The 19,194-nt window shown below is 40.4% G+C and overlaps 3 protein-coding genes across 7 annotated transcripts; 1 reads left to right on the top strand and 2 right to left on the bottom strand.

The window, feature by feature from the left end:
- The first annotated feature begins 1,380 nt into the window (after positions 1 to 1,380).
- LOC115673311 (LIM domain-containing protein WLIM2b) lies at positions 1,381 to 4,435 on the top strand. Of its 2 annotated transcripts, none has more exons than XM_030595445.2 (6): positions 1,381 to 1,630; positions 2,067 to 2,317; positions 2,700 to 2,799; positions 2,893 to 2,927; positions 3,033 to 3,122; positions 3,928 to 4,435. In XM_030595445.2, exons 2-6 carry the CDS (start codon positions 2,180 to 2,182, stop codon positions 4,135 to 4,137), a joined length of 573 nt encoding a protein of 190 aa, XP_030451305.1. In that variant the 5' UTR covers positions 1,381 to 1,630; positions 2,067 to 2,179; the 3' UTR covers positions 4,138 to 4,435. The 2 variants fall into 2 exon arrangements, with proteins under 2 accessions (XP_030451305.1, XP_030451304.1); XM_030595444.2 differs by having other exon boundaries at positions 1,383 to 1,630; positions 2,059 to 2,317.
- A 2,838-nt stretch (positions 4,436 to 7,273) lies between these two features.
- On the bottom strand, positions 7,274 to 11,601 carry LOC115673219 (probable sugar phosphate/phosphate translocator At3g11320). The gene is made up of 4 exons (XM_030595319.2): positions 10,706 to 11,601; positions 9,398 to 9,501; positions 9,040 to 9,268; positions 7,274 to 7,780 (listed from the first exon to the last, which is right to left on the bottom strand). Exons 1-4 carry the CDS (start codon positions 11,144 to 11,146, stop codon positions 7,631 to 7,633), a joined length of 924 nt encoding a protein of 307 aa, XP_030451179.1. The 5' UTR covers positions 11,147 to 11,601; the 3' UTR covers positions 7,274 to 7,630.
- Positions 11,602 to 13,483: 1,882 nt separating this feature from the next.
- On the bottom strand, positions 13,484 to 18,547 carry LOC115673203 (syntaxin-81). Of its 4 annotated transcripts, none has more exons than XM_056308892.1 (8): positions 18,264 to 18,547; positions 17,458 to 17,625; positions 17,220 to 17,303; positions 16,941 to 17,045; positions 16,355 to 16,498; positions 15,447 to 15,686; positions 15,200 to 15,331; positions 13,484 to 13,696 (listed from the first exon to the last, which is right to left on the bottom strand). In XM_056308892.1, exons 2-8 carry the CDS (start codon positions 17,533 to 17,535, stop codon positions 13,553 to 13,555), a joined length of 927 nt encoding a protein of 308 aa, XP_056164867.1. In that variant the 5' UTR covers positions 17,536 to 17,625; positions 18,264 to 18,547; the 3' UTR covers positions 13,484 to 13,552. The 4 variants fall into 4 exon arrangements, with proteins under 4 accessions (XP_056164867.1, XP_030451152.1, XP_056164869.1 ...); XM_030595292.2 differs by having other exon boundaries at positions 18,393 to 18,547; XM_056308894.1 differs by lacking the exon at positions 18,264 to 18,547 and adding an exon at positions 17,701 to 17,907.
- Positions 18,548 to 19,194: the final 647 nt, after the last annotated feature.

The raw sequence follows: 19,194 nt of genomic DNA, 5'->3' as shown, positions 1-19,194 counted from the left end.
CAGGCGGCCAAGGCGGCGGCGAGGGCCGCGACGCCCTGGCCTGTGGCCGGTCGCCGGCGCCGGCGACCGGCCATGGCCAAAGAAGGAAGGATAGAAAGAAAAAAAAAGAAAAAAAATATTAAACAATTTAAAATATTATTAATAAAAAGAAATTTTGTGTAGTTACTAAACGTATTTCTTTTCTTTTCTGTCCCAGAAATAGAAATTTTGGACAGTTACCAAACGCCTTCAAATGCTTAGAAATTGTTTCCGGGTACAGAATAAAAAAGAACCATTTCTGAATAGAAATAGTTCATCGGCATAGAAACATTATCATGCGCACCTGAAGAGTACTCGACTTTTGATGGGTGTGCAAAGTTGATGGACCGCATGCACTCGTGTTTCTTCGTCAATGCAGCGAATTCACGCACAACAGTCGAGAGTTGAAAAACCGAACTTTACAGCTCACATAGGCTCCTCCATCAGAACAGTTCAGTACTGAGTAATGTGAAAGATGACAAAGTTCATGTGGTCCGATTGCATACTCGGCCAAATTTCAGCAATCCCAAACGAAATTTCCTCGTAATTTCGGATACCATTTGCGAAAAGAAGGAAAAGAAAGCCAATCAAATGCCAAACGGGCAAACATGTTCTGACGCGGGGAAGGAGAAGCGATGATGAATGGGACGGGGGCACCATCATCATGGACGTGGAGGCGCGTGGAGGATATGCTTTGCGGCATCATCATGGACCGACTCCTCGAAATGGATTGTCCGCTGTTTCGAGAGGGAGTGTCATGCTCCGCGTGTTCCTTCGGTCAAAGGGTCGCAAGAAGACCGGGTAAGCGAGCTGAGCCCGGCTCGGCTCCGCTGGATACCGGAGCCGAGCCACGAGATGCTCAATCAAGCCATGATTTTTAGAAAAAGTCTTGGGTATATTTTCCCTATTGTCGAAAAATTTTGACTCGTCTCCAATCCATTTCTTCTTCCGGGCAAGGAGCAATCGACGGTGTAGCTTCTTCTAAATTGGGATTGGCTGCGCTGACATGAATTCTTGGTGGTGATTATCGAGAGGTACTTTATTAGGAGAAGTAAACTTTCGATTGAGATCGTCTTACCTGTTCAGTGTATGCATATAACGGATTGATATCATTATGTTTCGTATTTTAACATATCAAAATACCCTCAAATTTTAATATTTGAAAAGTTCAGACGGACATGCTCAGGTCCGTCTAGAGCATCTGTATACGGGCAGACATAATTCGCCAGGGAGCGTAGGTTGAAGCAGATCGAGCGTGGAGCCATTTTTGCTTTCACCCAACTTCACAGATTTTTTCCTCCTTCCTTTTCTTTTCATCTCTCTCTCTCTTAAAAGCAGAGAAGGCCAAAAAGGAAAAAAATAAAAGAAAATTATTACCACCATCATCAGCATCATCATCCAGTTCGCTGCATCCGCTCTCCGCAAAAAAGAGCGACCTTTTCTCCCTCTCTCTCTCTCTCTCTCTCTCTCTGAAGATCCTCTTCGGCGATAAATCACCGTCGCCCATTTTTTCCGTGGCTCCGTTCTGGTGCGTCCTCTCTCTGTCTTCGACATTGCAGCTCGTAGGAGCAGAAAAATCGATCCTTTACTGCTTCTTTTGCCTCTGTTCCAGGTACCCGTCTTTATTTCTTTAAAGTTGTTGATGTTCATCTTACCTTTTCGAGTCAGATCTCGATCCTTAAGCTTCTAGTTCAAACCCATTTCACATGCAGTCCTATGCCTTGCCCATGGGTACTTGTTAGTAATAGGATTTGGTCGTTTGGTCAAAGAATCCTTTCCCCTATGTGTTTTTACAAGCTTCAGATCTTTTGCAGAGAACCCAATCCTTAACAATTCCAGTGACTTGACTTTAATTATGTCGAATGGGTTCTTGCAGTGATTCGGATTGTTTACATGTCAAGGTTCTTCATTTCTTTGTTCATGACTAGAGTGATCATTTCTTTCGTCAAGGTTGATTAGAGGGACATTTTGCATTAGAGGCTGTGGTGTTCTTTGATTCTCATTGTTTCCGCATTCTGATTTTAAGCTTGATTTATCTAGAAGTACAGCTGTTGTTGAGGAAGCAGGAGTCAATTTATACTTGGTCGATCTGGTCTGCAACTTTTGTTGGAATTTTGGGGAATCTGATTGAGAGAAGAGGTAGATCTAAAGGATCAAAAGGATGATGTCATTTACTGGCACCCAAGTTAAATGCAAGGCTTGCGTGAAGACAGTTTATCCTGTCGAACAGTTATCCGCAGATGGGGTTGCATACCACAAGTCTTGCTTCAAGTGCAGCCACTGCAAAAGCACATTAAAGGTGTGCCATTTTTTCATTGGCTTACAATCTCTGGTTTATGTTCGACGATACAATTATATGCGGATGTAATGTCTTTGTCTTGTATATTTGGTAGACGTGAGTATAGAAGAAGGAACTTGGATATTGCGTTTATTGCAAGTAATTGCTCATTGTTCTGTGCACATGGAGCGAGTACTTGAGCATCGTCTTCTGCTGGATGATAGTTGAGTTTAAAATAATTCCTTTGCTCTCTGCTATGCTTCTATTTATGGCGAAGTTCACTCAAAAATCCTTGTCGGGAAACGAAGTCGACATTACATAGGTCTGCCACAGATTAGAGGTGCATTTTAAGGATAATGCAGCAAATGCATTTGCCTTATAAGGATCCATGTCTTGATTTCAGCTGAGCAGTTACAACTCGATGGAAGGAGTTCTTTACTGCAAGCCTCACTTTGAGCAGCTGTTCAAGGAGACTGGTAATTTCAACAAGAATTTTCAGTCACGTAAGTCTTGTGCTTTATTAAAATCATGTTCTTTATGTGATCAGCCGGCTGTTGTTTAACACTGCTTAATTTGCAATGATTCGTGTTCAACAGCTGCAAAGTCAGCTGAGAAGTTAACTCCTGAGCTGGTAAACTTCCATTAGATCACTTGAGCCAATTATGAGTGCGTGAATTTAACATAGCATGTTATTAGATATCACTGAGTGTCATTGCTAGTCCATTTAATTTTACAGACTAGATCGCCCAGCAAGGCTGCTAGCATGTTTTCTGGTACGCAAGATAAATGTGCAACTTGTGGCAAAACTGCCTATCCACTGGAGAAGGTACATTTTGCTTGTCTCAAAGAGTCTTGATATGGGTTGTCAATTATGAGGCTACCGGTTTGATAGTAATGCTTTCTATACGAGTAATTTCACACGGAATCCTAGTTTTTGCATTGTTGGTAATTGCATGCATTGTCGCACGGTTTTTATCTATCTTGTTCTTGAATGGACAGGCGTCTACTTCTGTCTGAAGGTTTTTTACATTTACGGGCTTCTCGACTTTTGCTTTATACAGTGTCAGAAAAAATTTGGCAGTCCTTTCCTTACTGTGTTGCATTGTTGATATATTTGTATGGGAAAATATTTGCTAGTCAAGCATTCAACAGGTAAAGGCATGATGGGTACGGTGAGTAATGTTTGAATGTGGAAACTGTGGTGGCACGAGTTCTCTAGGTAATCTGTCTGTTTGATGAGGGAATACAGAAAGCATGGCTGTTACTCTATAGAGCTATGGTCTCCCCTGGAATTCCCATTTCCTGTTTTCCCTTCTTGTAGAGCTCTGAAGCACCCATGTTAAATGCTTACAAGGAGAAACTCCTGTTGGAGTTGTCGGACAGCATGAGCAGAAACTGCTCTTTTACAAATGTTAAACTTCTCCTTAGCATGTGCCTTTCTTGCAATAGATTTCTCATCAGTGTAACATTTCTTCTTGTAGAATGATTGTAGGTGCTTTAAGTTGCATTATAACAGCTTTCTAGTTGATTTCTTTATTCCTCTGCTTCAAATTTTTGTTTATTCTAATGGCTCGACTTATATTCCCTAACTGCGTGGCTAACTCCTATGTTTATTAACAAAAAATTTGCAGGTAACAGTGGAGAGCCAATCCTATCACAAATCATGTTTCAAGTGCTCTCATGGAGGTTGCCCCATAACCCCATCAAACTATGCAGCTCTGGAGGGCATCTTGTACTGCAAACACCACTTTTCCCAGCTTTTTAAGGAGAAAGGAAGCTATAACCATCTCATCAAGTCTGCATCAATGAAACGAGCTGCAGCGTCAATTCCAGAAGCTTAAAATGAACTTGATTATGATGTTTCTTGATCGGTTATTTGGTCGGTCTTGATGTGTGCCTTTTGTTTGTCTAGCTTGATCATCTTGTGGGGGAACTAATGGACTTGGTTCCTCCGTTCCCGCTTTCCAAAAATCCTGTGACAAGCCCTTTCTTAAGTTGTGATGGATTATATGCAATTCAGAGTCCAAGGTTGTGAATTGACATTTTTATTTACCTGCAGAGATGTATTTCGGACAATCACGTTGCAGTTTGCTTTTCGTTTGCAAACTTGTGCTACTGAAATTTCACGGCTTATGTCCCTTTTGGGATAAGTGCGTTCAAAGTCTTAAAACTTGTTACGAAAATATAATTGAGTCCTAAAATTTTTATAATGTGCAATTATGTCCTAAAACTTGTTATGAGAGTGAAATTGAGTCCTAAAAGTTTCAAAAAGTGCAAATAAGTTTTAAAACTTATTACGAAAGTTCAAACAAGTCTTAAAACTTATCACAAAGGTGCAATCAAGTCTTAAAATTTTCAAAAAGTACAATCAATGGAAGGACTTGATTGAATCAATTTGATAAGTTTTAAGATTTATTTGCACTTTCGTGACAAGTTTTAGGACTTGTTTGCACTTTTTGAAAGTTTTAGGACTTGATTGCACTTTCGTGACAAGTTTTAGGACTTGATTGCATTTTTTTGAAAGTTTTAAGACTCAATTGCACTTTCTTAATAAGTTTTAGGACTTCTAGTGCACTTATTGCTTCCCTTTTTCCTAAGAAAACTGTAGTTTCCCAGATGAGCAGCAAAGTTTGTGAGCTGCCTTTTCCATGGCTACCTGACAGTAGAGAAGGACCCTCCAATGTCAAATTTCATTTAGATTTAAAGCCCTTCCTTTAGTGATAACCCTACTAGGTGGAGCATCAGGTTTTGACTGATTAGTATGAAAAACTGATGGCAAATTCAATAAAATCGACATCTGAGTTACATCACAGATAGAAATGGGTTGTATCATTGAAGCAAACATCACTCTGAATCTCACTCACTCGTTATGATAGAAAACTAAAGGAAAAATTCCAATAAAGAGCCGAAGTATCCACTTTTTCTCAAATAAATATCTAAATTGGACATTGTTTCAAATAAAGGTATGAAGTATTATTACTTTTCAAATAAAAGCCTAAAGTGTATCTTATTTCAAATAAGAGCTTGAAGTGAATCTTGTTTCAAATAAGGGCCTGAAGTGATCATATCAGTTTCAAAAAAGAGCATGATCTCATCGGTTGTTCTACGGCATTTTGTTCTTTACTTTTTTTTCCTTTTTCTATTTTTTTCTTTCCTTTCGTCGCTGGCCGATCTCAATTAATAGCTTGCCGCCGGTGATACCTAGAGAGGGTGGGGCGAGGCCACCCTCAAAGGCCATAGGTGAGGGCCGACCTCGCCAGCCACAGGCAAGGCTAGCCCTCGCCAAATTTGGGCGAGGATTGCCTGGCCGCAGCCCTCGCCAGATTTGGGCGAGGATTGCCTTGCCCGCGGCCAACAAGGACCTCGGCGAGGTGACTCTCATTAGTGGTGGCGAGGGCTTGTAGGCTCTCTCCCGGGACTCGATTTTGTGTCAAGATCGAGTCTTTCCACTAATTTTGTCCAATTTGGCTAACTGAAAATGTTGATTTTTTTTTTGCATATTTTATCTCTCCCATGTGGTGTTTTACATGGTGTTAAGATTAACTAAAGTAAAACGACATCATTTTGATTCGAATCCTAATTTTTACACAAAATTTTATTTAATTTAGGTTAAAATATTCAAATTTTTTTCATAAAAAGACAAACTCAAAAAAGAAAAAAAATGCTAGAACTTTAAAAAAACACACAAAAAAAAAAAAAACCAAGCCATCAACTTGTGGGGTGTCGGCCATGGCTGGCGGGGTCGCTAGCCCTTGCTGAGGTGTCACCGACACCTCACCGGCGATGGGGCAGCAGCCCCAGCCCTCCAGCCCGTATTTCTTCTTTTTAAAATTTTTTTTATCTTTTTTAATTTTTAATCTAATTTAACTAAAATTTAGGTTAAATTTGTCTTGGGTTAATTAAAAAAAAAACACCAACTTTAGGTCGAGAGACAATTGACAATTCTGGCCCGAACTTTTTTTTGTCCCATAAAAAAGCACAAACTTTAGGTCGAGTGATAATTCTGGTCTCAACTTTTTTTTGTCTCGTAAAAAAGCACCAACTTTCACCCTGATCCCAAATATGCCCCCCCCCCCCCCCCGTTGACTTAAAACCCTTGATTATCCAACTTGAATATTCCACCTTAGCAATAAATCTACGTGATTTGCTAACTAGATTTAAAATACTATTTATTATCTTATTCTCTGAGCCACAGCTTGAAGAATAACAGTGAAACTGTTCGTTTTCTTCACTTCACCAGCAAGTGAAAAATATCTCTAGATTGAATCTTTATAGCCAGATTTCATCATTTTATCATAATCTGAAATTGTAGACCACCGCTTGTCGACAGACACCATAGACGAGATTCGTCAGGCTCACCACCATAACTTTTTTTCTCAAACAATGGTGAATTTATACAGAAAGTCAACGGGGGGCCAAATTTGGGATCAGGGTGAAAGTTGATGATTTTTTATGAGACAAAAAAAAGTTGGGCCAGAATTGTCACTCGACGTAAAGTTAGTACTTTTTTATAAGACAAAAAAAAGTTCGGGTCAGAATTATCCTCCGACCTAAAATTGGTGCTTTTTTCTGGAATTAACCAATTTTTCTTTGGATGAAAATGCTCTTGACCAGCCAGAATAATTAGTAGGTCAGCGAGGTCAGGCCCTTCTTCCATGGCCACTTCATACCTTTTTCTGAAATAAAATTCAGTTCAGGCCTTTATTTGGCCTTTATTTGAGAAAATAAGGACATTTCAAACTCTTATTTGAAATTTTTTAAAAATAAGTGAAAGAAGGTCATGCATCAAAAGTTCCGGGACAAGACTTGGCCACTCCAACCAGTGTACCGTCTGAAGATACTATCTGGTGAGCATTTTAATACTGCAAAATTTTCACTTGTGCTCCGCGCATAATTAACTGTACTGCAAAATTTCTACTAGACCACAATCTCTGTCCGAAAGAAACGAGGAATTCAAAACATAAATGAGCAGACGAATTAAAATCATAAGCTCCTTTCATTAATTAATCACTGTAAGAAACGTCAATAACAGATTGGTTGTGTTGATACACAATTCTACAGCCTCTATAAAAGAATATAAAAGAAAATGATGTATCTCCACAACCCCAAAAACTGGAAATATAAGAGACAAATCATTCACTTATTGAATTTTCTACTTTGGACTAATTCTTGTCTAAGTGTTGCTAACACATTGGAAACCATCTCCAGGCTTCCAGGGGGGAAAAAATAGAATGATAGGCGAAACCTTCACCAGCCGCTAGCACAAGCCCAACTTGCCTCCACTAAATAGCCCGTGCTGGAAAACAAATTTGAGGCTAATTCTTCGTTGAATAATTACGATTTGCTCCTCTTTTTGGCTTCACTGTAGAGTATAACTCCTATGACGGTTAAGGAGTAGCCGAGCATTCCTGTGACGGAGACAGGATTCCTGAAAATCAAGATTGACACCACCACTGCTACAGCGCCTTTTGCATTTCCCAGCACCTGAAAGAACAACCAATTCTTAGAAACTCTTCCGTTTAATCCTGTTGGTCATTCCAAGTCCAATTAAAGGATAAATAAACATCACTAAGGATGGTATTCCCAAGCCTAGGCAACATCATTAATGGATGTTCAGTATATGAAGAAGCAACTTGTTTAATGCCAATATGTCGACACAACTCCCCTGCCCTTCCTTCCCCCGCTAATAAAAATGGAAGAGAAAAGGAACACGTACACAAAATTCCAGAATGTGAATAGAGAAAGAATAAATTCCCTCCACCAAATAGCTCAAAACAGCACATAGCCTCATCCATTGGATATGATTAAATAACAAATTCATATGAACAGAGACACCCATATATTCTTAAAAGAAAAGGATAAAACTAGAAACAGTATTTGGCCCAACATAACCAACTTCACTGACCAACAATACCTATATATAGCCCAAGAAGTGTTTAAAAATCAATACTTTAGATTGACCATAGCACTAAGAAAATGCTGTTCTTGGAACAAAATCATTTAAATATTAAAGATTCCGCAATATTTGAGACATTATTTTTATCAGAACCAGTAAAATTCAGGGTGAATCATAGGACCACGAACTGCCTAATTCGTCGATATCCTAAAAGCATGTCTGGCCATAGGGAACAGAATTAGCTACACAAGATAGGACCTTACACAGCTCATCCCTAGTTATATAATTTGTAGAGCCCAACAGGACAAGTTCCTCGATTTCAAGCTGATAGTTAGCCAACAACTCCATTCCCTATTAATACATACTTGTCAAGGACCTCCACAAATTAAAGTCTCCTAGGTTCAGTGGATAAACAGTCTCCATAAGCTTCTTTTTCATTATTTACATCAGTAATCAGTCGATAATGATCGATAAATCACTCCTTTATCCCCTTCAGATAGGGTTGTCAAGTCCACTTAACTGCTTGCATAAAAATGATACAATCACTTCTTTATGCCCTTTCATACAGTACTTATCTAGGAACAGTCTATACCAACGAGGGTACACGAGAGATAATCTGATGATACACAAAGTGCTCTCACCAATGAATAGGTATCCACAGAAAATAAAATTTGAACACATACTAGACTTTTCAAGTGGACTCCAATAGATCCTCTACAATCAACACCATGTTTTTGCACCAAGGACCACCTTCTCTTTTTCAAATAGAACAGAATTGAACAGGAGCGAAGGCAGCCAATATCTAACCACAAAACTAAAAGAATGCATAACAAGAAGAAATTGGTACCTGGAGAGTCAGAGCACTGGTATGTTTTGTGACCAAAAAGTTGGTCAAGTTGACAAAATACGCGAGTGATGAATTGAAAAGCAGATACCAAATGATCCTAAAATCTTCTCTTGCCAAAGCTAGAGTAATGCCAACCACATTTTCTTCCATGATAAGGGTTGCGGGGAGGAGAAACACCACAGCTATGGGAGCCATGTATAATAACAGATTCATAGAATTCAGCTTCTCCCTGTAGAAAATTCCTCTCACCTTCAATTATATTTCTAACACAGTGCAGAATGCAACACTAAGCCATGCAGGGACCGCACAAACAAGAAGGAAAGAGAGAGGAGGGGGGGTGAAGAGAGAGAGCACCTACCCTTCAGAAGAAAGGAGGATCCCTTGCAGAACAGATTTCAATGCCCGTGCTGCAGTAGCTGCCACACACATGATAAAGCCAAATAGATGGAAACTTGGTTCACCCTGAAGCCATATGGAACTAAGAGTTATGAGTATTACGATGATTCCACTGAAAAGACAATGTCCATGACAGAAAAGAGAAGCTCTACAAATTTGTAGGTTTTCAAATTAAGATTGCAAGAGTGATAAAAGCCATAAGCATTCTAATGTTAGTTTTCATTGGAAAAATAGGTTCCCGCGAAGCCAATCTGAGAATTTCGTCATGAAATGGGACACAAATCTTTTGCATTAGCAAAAAGCTCCTCCTAAGCATATGCCATTGCTTGTGGAAAAGAGGCCTTTGTCAATAGAATCAGACAATATCATGCAAATGTATGCAAATGGGGACCCCACTTTGTTGCTATTGCTGTTTATTCAAATGAATGAAAATTTTAGTGGCTGGGACACATGAAAAGAGATAGATATCGAGCGCATTTTGCATCCATCAAATCTCCCTCTCGAACAGCATCTTAGCACCCCAATGGAAGCATACACTTAGCCCATCTTTCCTCATATGACAATTTGCATTTCCGCATACAGGAAAAGACAAAGGTTTTTAACATGAATCACCCATTACTCTATTCATCTCTTCCCTTCTCTTCTATTTGCCAAGTAACCCGAAAGAAGGAACACTAGAGAGACATCTCTTAAAATAGGTGAATGTCTTCACATTTAGGAATATAAGTTAAGAGGAAAACCGCACATGTAATTTTGATTAAAAATCTTAATCTATCTTTTTTTCCTGCCTAAGCAAGATTTACAACGCAAAATCAATCCAGTTCGCGCACTGACTGATCCCTCCCTAACCCCCTACCGAAGTCAACAGAATGTTTCTACTGTCGAGTACCTCTAACAACCAACAAGTAAAGCTGTAAATCTACAGGTGAAGCAAGAATAACTTTTGATCCAACACAACCTTCCTTATACCAGAAACTTCCATAGTGCTATTTATCCCAACTCACACAATCATAAATTCAATGTCCCAAATCTCACCATCTGAAGAATGGCTGCATAGGCTGCCTGATCCCACCCTAATTGTTTTGGTATCTACTAACTATTAACATTTTCCCACAATATAACCGATGTCCAGATGATGCACTGCATCCGCATGCCAAAAACAGAAAATGCAGTTCGGGAACTTCAGCTAGATAATCACCGCACCCACGTTATTGATCACAAATTTTGCATATACAATGAAGTAGATGGCGCAAAAATTGGCTCGACATACCCCACTGGCGATGATAACCCCGGTAACCACAGGAACCAGAGTTATGTACGTGAGCCAAGCCTCCCTCTTCAGCGTCATGAGGTAGGCGAAGACCGCGGTGAAGAACGGCGTGGTGGCCCCGATCGCCTGGTTGAAGGACACGGGCAGGAACCGGAGGGACACGTTGCCGAGGACGACCGACACGCAGAACACGAGGCTGAGGGTCGCGATCTTGAGGAACTGGACCCGGGATCGAATGGTCTGCATCGGGACCATCTTCATCCACGCGATGGCGATGTAGCTGAGCAAGGAGCAGGCGGTCATGTGGCACATGGTGAGGAAGATGGGGTACTTGAACCCGTAATTGCTCAGCAGGTACTTGTTGAGCAGGAGGACGCCGATGTTGGACGAGTACCACGAGGTGACGAGCCCGATCGTGAAGAATCTGCTGTTGGGCTTCATTGCGGGGAAGGAAGGGGGAGGGACGACGGCGGCGGCGGCGCCGGAGGCGGAGGCGGAGGAGGAGGGGTAGGAGGGAGGAAGGAATAGACTGAATCGTCGGAGGTCCGCGATTTGGACGAGGTCGGGGCTCGCTAGATCGGCATCGACGGGAGGACACGGCCCTGTCGGCGGAAGCGGAGAGATCTGAGCAATGCGTGGCTCAAGAACCCGAGGAGGAACGAGCTACGACGAGGCGCCATGGATCTCCGGACAGAGTCTCATGCGTGCGAGCGAGCGAGCTCCGGCGAGACAAAAAACCGGGCGACGGATGCAGAGATTGGTGTCGGAGAATCGAAGGATCGCCGACGAAATGTGCGCTCCTCTGCAGACAGAGAGAGAAGAAGAAGAAGAGAGAGAGAGAGAGAGAGAGAGCAGAGGTGGGACGCGTTTTAGGAGATGGCGATTGTCTTGTTCGTTTGATGAGTCTAATGAATTGGTCACATTTAATAAAACCCATTTTATTTATGTCTTTTTTATTTTATTTTTGGAGCTCTTCTTTCTTTTTTTTCCAATCGTTTGAAATTAATTTAACTCGGCATATATTCGGGATCTAGCAAAGAATTAGAAACTGCGTGCATTGTGGTGTGCAACTCGGGGAAAGTTAGGAATTCGATCGATTTGACTCGTACTCAAGGAAGTTGGTGCGCGCTCGGAGGGGGGCCTTTGGTACTTCGAATCGCCTTGAAAATATAAAAAAATGCCGGCCGAATTTAGAAGTACACATCATTGAAAACTTCGAATTGACATGACAATGCAAATTCTGGGGTAGTGCCATTCCGTGTCCCTTATCGAGACGCATCGAAATTCAATCGGCGCGTGAAAGTAAACCGCGATTTGGTCTTGCGATTGCGACTCGTTTCGTAGCGCTCGTCGACCGAGTCCACGGGCTCGGGTGATTAATGGCGTTGATTATGCAGCAAGAGAACGAGTCGGCACATGGAAATGGTAGGTACAGCCTAATGGAGAGGACTTGTCTTGGTGTTTGTTAAAATGAGAGAATCGTTGACCTTTCTATGTGCAAAAGATGCCGAATAATGAGCGTGCGTAGGTGCTTCCGCACTCCAACGGTTGACGCTTTGCGCCTTTTAGTCCGTCCGGACCATCTTACAGAATAAACAAAGCTTCGTCCTCCCATAGTTAATGTCAGATTTATTTATGAGCTCGCATTTGTTTGGAGTCCTCCTCAAAGACATGTGAATCAATCAAACTAGGGATAATGACACAAATTGCCCATGAACTTTTATCAAATGCGCTATGTAGTCCATGAACTTTCAACATGCAATGTGGTTCGTAAAGTTTTAATTTGCCCGGTGTAGTCCATGAACATTTGATATGTGTTCGACTTAGTCCCTGAATTATATGAAAATGTTCAATGATATCCTTTCATTAATTCAAATTCATGGACAATATCAAACATTGTCATATAGTTCATGAACTTAATTGAATATGTGCCAAAAGTCTAGGGAATACATTGAACAAATTGAAAATTCAAGGACCACATTGCATATTGGCCTATAGTTCATGGACCACATTGAACAAATTAAAAATTTATAGGCCACAATAAACATTAGATCAAAGTCTAGGGACCGTTTGTGTCATTTTTTCCATTTTATGGGCTTCACATGGTGTCCCGTGGGTTTGGACTAATTGCCGCTTGGTCCCTCATTTTCGAGTCATTCCATTTCTCAATAATTCAAAAATAAGAACTGTCCTAATCAATAAAACAAAAGAAAATTGCCGGCTAAGACTTTCGTTTCACACAGAGCACGTTCTCAAACGTTCACGTTCATTGCCACCTACGTTGGACAGGTTTTTATAACGGTAGATCTACGGCAAAGCCTTGTTGGCTTCGTGAGTCGCATTTGACCTCTAACTCATCGAAGTAGATCCACGATGTTTGTGCTGATCATCAGCTTTGCGTGCGTGGGTGCCTTCCTTAAGCTCAGGAACTCACCTTGAAAAGCATCAATCTATTTGACTTCTTCACGTGCTTTTGTGATGGAAAATGTTCAAGCACAGAGATCAAGTACCTTTTGGCCGAGTCCCTAGTCGATCAAGCGAACAACTTGATTCCCCCCGCTTTCCTAGCTTCGCACCTAAAGAGACCCTAAAGAATCACGACTCGCCATATTTACGAACATTATCATGCCTGAGAAGTAAAAAGAGTTCAGCAAAGCAAAAAATGCCGAAGATTGCTCACAACGGAAAGGCGACATGGTAATTGGGATTCTTTCAACTATGCCATGGACGGCTTTGAGGTTCATCCACAGTAGCCCTCCATCTTTTTGATGATATGTAGACTGAGAAAGCTTTTCCTTTCCGAATAAAACGAATAGAAGGTTATATGGTGATAAGATCTTTAGTCTTTTAACTATACCAGTCGAGGAAGAGGATTGAGAAAGTGAGTACAAAAAGGAAAAGCACAAGAAAGGTTCTGCTGCTGCTATTTCGCTGAATAGCCTGGGCCAGTTCTTTGTTCCCAAGCTGCACATTTTCGGTAGCTATCACTGCCTGTTAAAAAACCAAGGAAGTAGAAAACAGAGTAAGTAACAACTAGTTGCATGCATAAACTATGGATGACAGTTGACATGGGATTATACGAGAATGTAATTGAAGATGAGTCCTGACATCTTCTGTAATATTCACTTAATGCTGTTCATATAGAACTCATCCCGAGATCCTTCTGTAAGAAACTACAAAGCAGAGACGCAAATTGCAAATTAAAAGCTTGTGGAAAGGTGAGACACCTCTCATACAGAACTCGTCCTCGGTCACATTAACTCCCAATATAAATGATTTGCTGACAGCTAATTGAGACACGGGATAAAATAAAGCTAGAAACGACATCAAAAGAAGCTGAAATGGCAATTTTCAGTGTATGGACATTAAGAAACGGTTCCATATACATGTATTGAGGATGAAGACGAAATTAAGAAGTCGATGGCCATTCTTTGAAGTGTAAGCATGGGAGGCAAGCTAATGCAGAACATCTCGACTATTAACTTGATATAACAAGTCTCTTTTGTAAAATGTACTTCCCATGTTTTGTGTGATTAAGATAAGATCCTCTTCAAGAAAAAGGAAGAAGAATGCATCATTTGGTTGGTCTCGGAAAGTACTTTCATAGAACAACTCCAGAAGCAGCCCTCAGATTTAAATAACAAATTTGAAAAATTATTTTTCAAGAAGTATTATCAATGGGCTCCTAGAGTTCGTGAATTTCTTTATGAATGGAAGAGCACATCGACAGTCGTAATGTGGTCAATGAGACAAGAAGTCCCATAAAAGAAATGTGTTCTCTCTATTTTCTACTCATATTAGCTCTGCTAATGCTATAAATCAGCAGGGAGATTGAGAATAGACACATAGCCTTCTAATTTAGATTGCAATCTAGTATTCAGGAAATTATATTCCCCCCCTCCCAACAAAGGAGACATTATTGCACGCATCTAAATACATCTGGATCATTTAATCTAGTGGGTCCACCAGCTTTCCACATTGAAACGCCTAATTCAATGTTCAGATGGATACATCCACCTTACAATTTTTTCCCTCGAAGAGAGAAAGGGCGGCAATCAGCTGGAGGGAAGAGAAGTTCAAACAACCTATTTGATTTAGAATTCAACTTCTACAATTTGAACACAAGTTTTACAACTTTTGACCTTCACCTACTCAAAATTTATGATTAAGAGTGATATAGACGGAATCAAATCTAAAGGATAGCACATAAACAAATCAAAATTTTGTTAATGACAAATTTCAATGAATCCTTGTTGCATACGTCCATCAGTGAGGATATTATTAAACCAATACCTAGTAGCTGCCCAGGTTAAGCTGAAAAACCCAAATCAAATGGCAAAATATATGTGCGGACGAAACAGACTCTAGACACTAGGGTGAGTAAACCATACGAAGAAAAATGTGCGAATCAGGAGAAAGATGAGGCAGAAAATGATGCATACTTTAATCCAACTAAACCACACAAGAAACAAGGAATGAAAGAAAAGCTCTCACCTGCTCATATAGATGCTCTATCTGCTGAGCTTGCTGCAGCACATGTGTAGAAATGAGGTGATTCAATGCAGACATTTCCACCATCTTCGTTTCCGTTTGTTGGACTGCGTCTAGAAGGCTCGTCAACTCAAGCTGAACAATACATATACCAGAACATAAGTCTGAGTGACTTGAATGCTAGAATAAAATAACCAATCAGCATCATTAATAAACAGTTATTCCAGGAAAAAGTGGATTGTGTGATTACCTGAAGGGCACGGGTCTCATCATCCAAGTGTTGTTGCTGGACTCTCAGATGCTCACCTGGAACTTCGTTAGACTCTTTGAATTCTACATTACTGTTTGAGTTATCTACAGGAATTGAACTGGCAGACTGATTAAGCTTTCTTCTAGGTGTCACCCTATTAATAGCCTCCTGGAAGCGTATGGCTCTTAGCTGGTCAAACTGTGTAGTGACAGAATGAAGCTTCTCACTTAAGATCAATACCTACAGTACAAGAGAGTAATTAACAGCAAATTAATCCGCCAGCCAATGCATGTTCCATGCCACAGAAATCGCAGTGTAAACCTGAATATCCTAATCAAATCCAACAAGAAACACCAGAAGTTGTCTCTCCCTCACTCATAGAACACCAGAAAAAGCAAACTCCTCTGACCAAGCATAGGAAATTCATACCAAAACAGTGAAAAGTAAATTTCCAGCAACCTTATGGCATTAGACATGTTACAACATAAAAGAACGGAATTCCTTTCCGCGCAGAATGATTCATCAAAATCAGCACCATACATATGGACCTAAATTTTGTTCTACTGCAATGCAAAAGTCCTTCCACTTGCTTCTTAAAAAAAGAAAAGAAAAACAGTGCAGTTTATCTGTGCTGGGAGAAAATTCTTCTTAACTGTCATATCTTATTTAAACAGCAGTCTCCAACACCCATACAGAGGCTTAACCATGAGAAATCTTAAATAACTCATTAAGCATTACAACAAACTTATGTTCTTTCTACCTAAAGCATCTCCAGCCTCGCTAAATTAAAATTATATGTTTCGATCTAAATAATGTTAGAGTAACTGAACAATGAGTTTCGTCAGAATACCATGCACAGTCATAAGATTACACTGCCAAAAGATGCATAAAAGATAGAATTGCCTCACCACTCCCTGTTTGTGTGCTATAGTATCAGCATTAGTGCTATCGGCACTAAGGCCCAGCCATCCCTTCAACTTTTTTTCCTCCTCTGTTATGCCAACTTGCAGGATATCAATCTGTTCTTTGCAAGTTTTGATGAAAGCAGTAACCTGCAACACGTCATCCAGTTTTTTTCCTTTTTATATGTTGCATGTGAAAATGAAGGAATAGGCAATCAAAGCACTGTTCATGGGAACGAAAGTACAATCAACCTCATCAAGGATATACTGCATACATTCGAATCAGAAACTTTATTTATATACCTATAAGATGTCAGTAAGGGAAATGGTAGATTTATCAGAGAGTTTGATCACACGCATCGTACAAAGATCATCAGAGTCACAAGACTGCTACCTTTCCAGAATTAGTCAGAAAGAAAATTCATAGACAATTAAAGTCTGAAATCCATGCCTGTAAGCAAAATCAAAATAAGCAGGCCCTACAGACCTTCATAAGATTTGTCACGTACCTAAGTCTAACATACAGAAAATCCAGAAGCTTTTATTGTTAAAAAAAAAATAAAGAAAATCTTGAAGCATTCCCACGACTTACTTCATGTTCAATGCTATCTCTCTCCTGTTCTGTGGTGCGGAGTGGGTCCACGTAGTCCTTCCGATGCTTCCTCATAAATTGTTCCAAAGCTTCGATGCTTTCAAGCTGCATAGAGAATAAGTCGAGACAAAATATACTTAGCAAGGCGTACATTTTGTTCCCACCTCTTCTGAGAGGAGAAGAACAAAACAGTCAATTACTAGGCCAAATTGCCTCAGAGTTACATTATGTAAAAGGAATCAGCAATAGTATTCATATTTATTTCAGTGATGAGAGTACCGTTTTTAGTGCTGCCTTGGTGAAAGCTGATCTTTCCCGCCGCTTGTGTATTATGAAAGATGCCATGGTAGCCGCCAGCTTGGACTGTGGAAGGCATCCACAGCACCAAGGCAGTGAGAAGAATTATAGCAAGTAAATAGAGGATTGACACATGCATGTCCTGCCAAATACTTCTTTTTTGCGCACGACAGAGGTTTAGACATGTACACAAAATCAAAATATATAGCGGTGACCAGACCTCAGTATATCCCAAAGACATAGCACTCTGTCGCACTGCATCTTTGAAGTCCTCAGTGCGATCCCTGATCTTGGCCATTGTGCTCACTAACTGCTGGCCAATTCTGCAGACCCGGACTCACCCACGAGATCTCAGAAAGTCGTGCACGAAACAGAAAACCTCCGCGCCCTAGAGTGAAAGAGGTATATCAGAATATTTCACCAGTCCACTGGGTAACAAAACACAAGGTTCTTATATTCATACAGCATGCGAAAAAAGCAACGAGCGGAGCTTCCAATCCAGTGGCTCCACAATCAACCGGTTCAAAGTCCACGAAATAACACAGAAGTAGCGACAGAAAATCAAAATGTCTGCAATCTTTTGTCTGAAATCGGGTCCGCAAAAATATACCAAAAGCTTCAAAATTATTTTCAAATTTTTGCAGAGGCTCTCCCCTCTACCAAATCGAAGCATTGAAAAATCAGTACTTCCCTCACAACCAATAAACCCTCTGTCTGCAAAACCGTCTCAGGGACTTTCTATTGTACTGAATTACACAGCATTTCTATAGAACCTCGCAGATCCTAGCGCCAATACAAAACCCAGATATCATCCCCCAGTGAGTTTCTCAGTCGAACGATATCAAGAATCTCCGTGGACTCCAGAATCAATACTAATCCAACAATCATGCATATCATGCTCAGAGGGAGGGAGTGCCGGTGCGTGGGTTCTGATTCTTAGTCGAAGAAGAAAGTCAGATCAAGGCGGTTTCGTCCGGCTCGGTTTAGCCATCAAAACCCAACCTGACCGGAAAATTTCCGTCAGACCTAACGAACAGAGGTCGATCGGGGTCGCCGGATTGGATCGATCAGGTCCGGTGAGCGATCGACGGCAGAAATTTCACGAGCTCTCGCTCACACATCAGAAAACAGAGGTATAGCGCGAAAGCAACTGACAGCGTGATGGTGGAGACGGAGCTCTCGCCGATTTGAGAAGGAATTTTGAGTCGACGGCCGCCGCCGGCGAACGGGGCGGCGAACGGTGGCGGAGGAGGAGGAGCCGAGGGAAGAGGAGCGGAGCCAGAATCGGCGTGGTCGATCTTTGACCGGTCGTAGACCACGTTAGGCTGATATAATTATTTTCTTTTGAAAAAATAGTAATGGTGCAAAAAAAATTTTTTTTTTGGTCGAAATGGTGTAAAAAATTATAGAACACTTTACATTTTGAATATTTTCAAAAATTTAAGCGTTCGACGTAAAATAAAAGATTAAGAATGCATTTATTTCACGGAAAGTGTTTTCCGGGAATCCGTTTTCTCAACTTTCACTTGTTTAGTTCGCCGAAAATAATTAGTCAACCAAAAATACTTTTTGGTTAAGGAAAACATTCATGTATTAAATTAGGAAAGTGTGAATTTCCTAATTTAAGAAGGTGAAAACACTTTCTGGAATTGCTTTCCTTAACTTTTTTAATATTTTATTCTCTTATTTCTTTTTTTCTTTTTCTTTTTTATTTTTAAAAATAAAAATATTAAAAAAATCGAAATTACTTTTTTGCTTAAGATAAAATCATGAGATTGAAATAATTTTTCAGATGAGATCCAAACACCAGAAAACGTTTTCGATCACATATCACCAAACAAAAGAAAACTAACTATTTTTCTGGAAAATGATTTTTCGAAAAATATTTTTAAAAAATGTTACGTTTTCCGTGAAACAAACGCACTCTAAGAATTGTACCAAACATGTCGTGAAACTT

The sequence above is a fragment of the Syzygium oleosum genome, unplaced genomic scaffold (assembly GCF_021117445.2).
Source record: "Syzygium oleosum isolate NSW1041296 unplaced genomic scaffold, Sole_v2.1 Sole_v2.02, whole genome shotgun sequence".
NCBI lineage: Eukaryota > Viridiplantae > Streptophyta > Magnoliopsida > Myrtales > Myrtaceae > Syzygium > Syzygium oleosum.
Note: the sequence above shows the minus strand (reverse complement) of the source record. Positions and strands in the feature narration are given on the sequence as shown.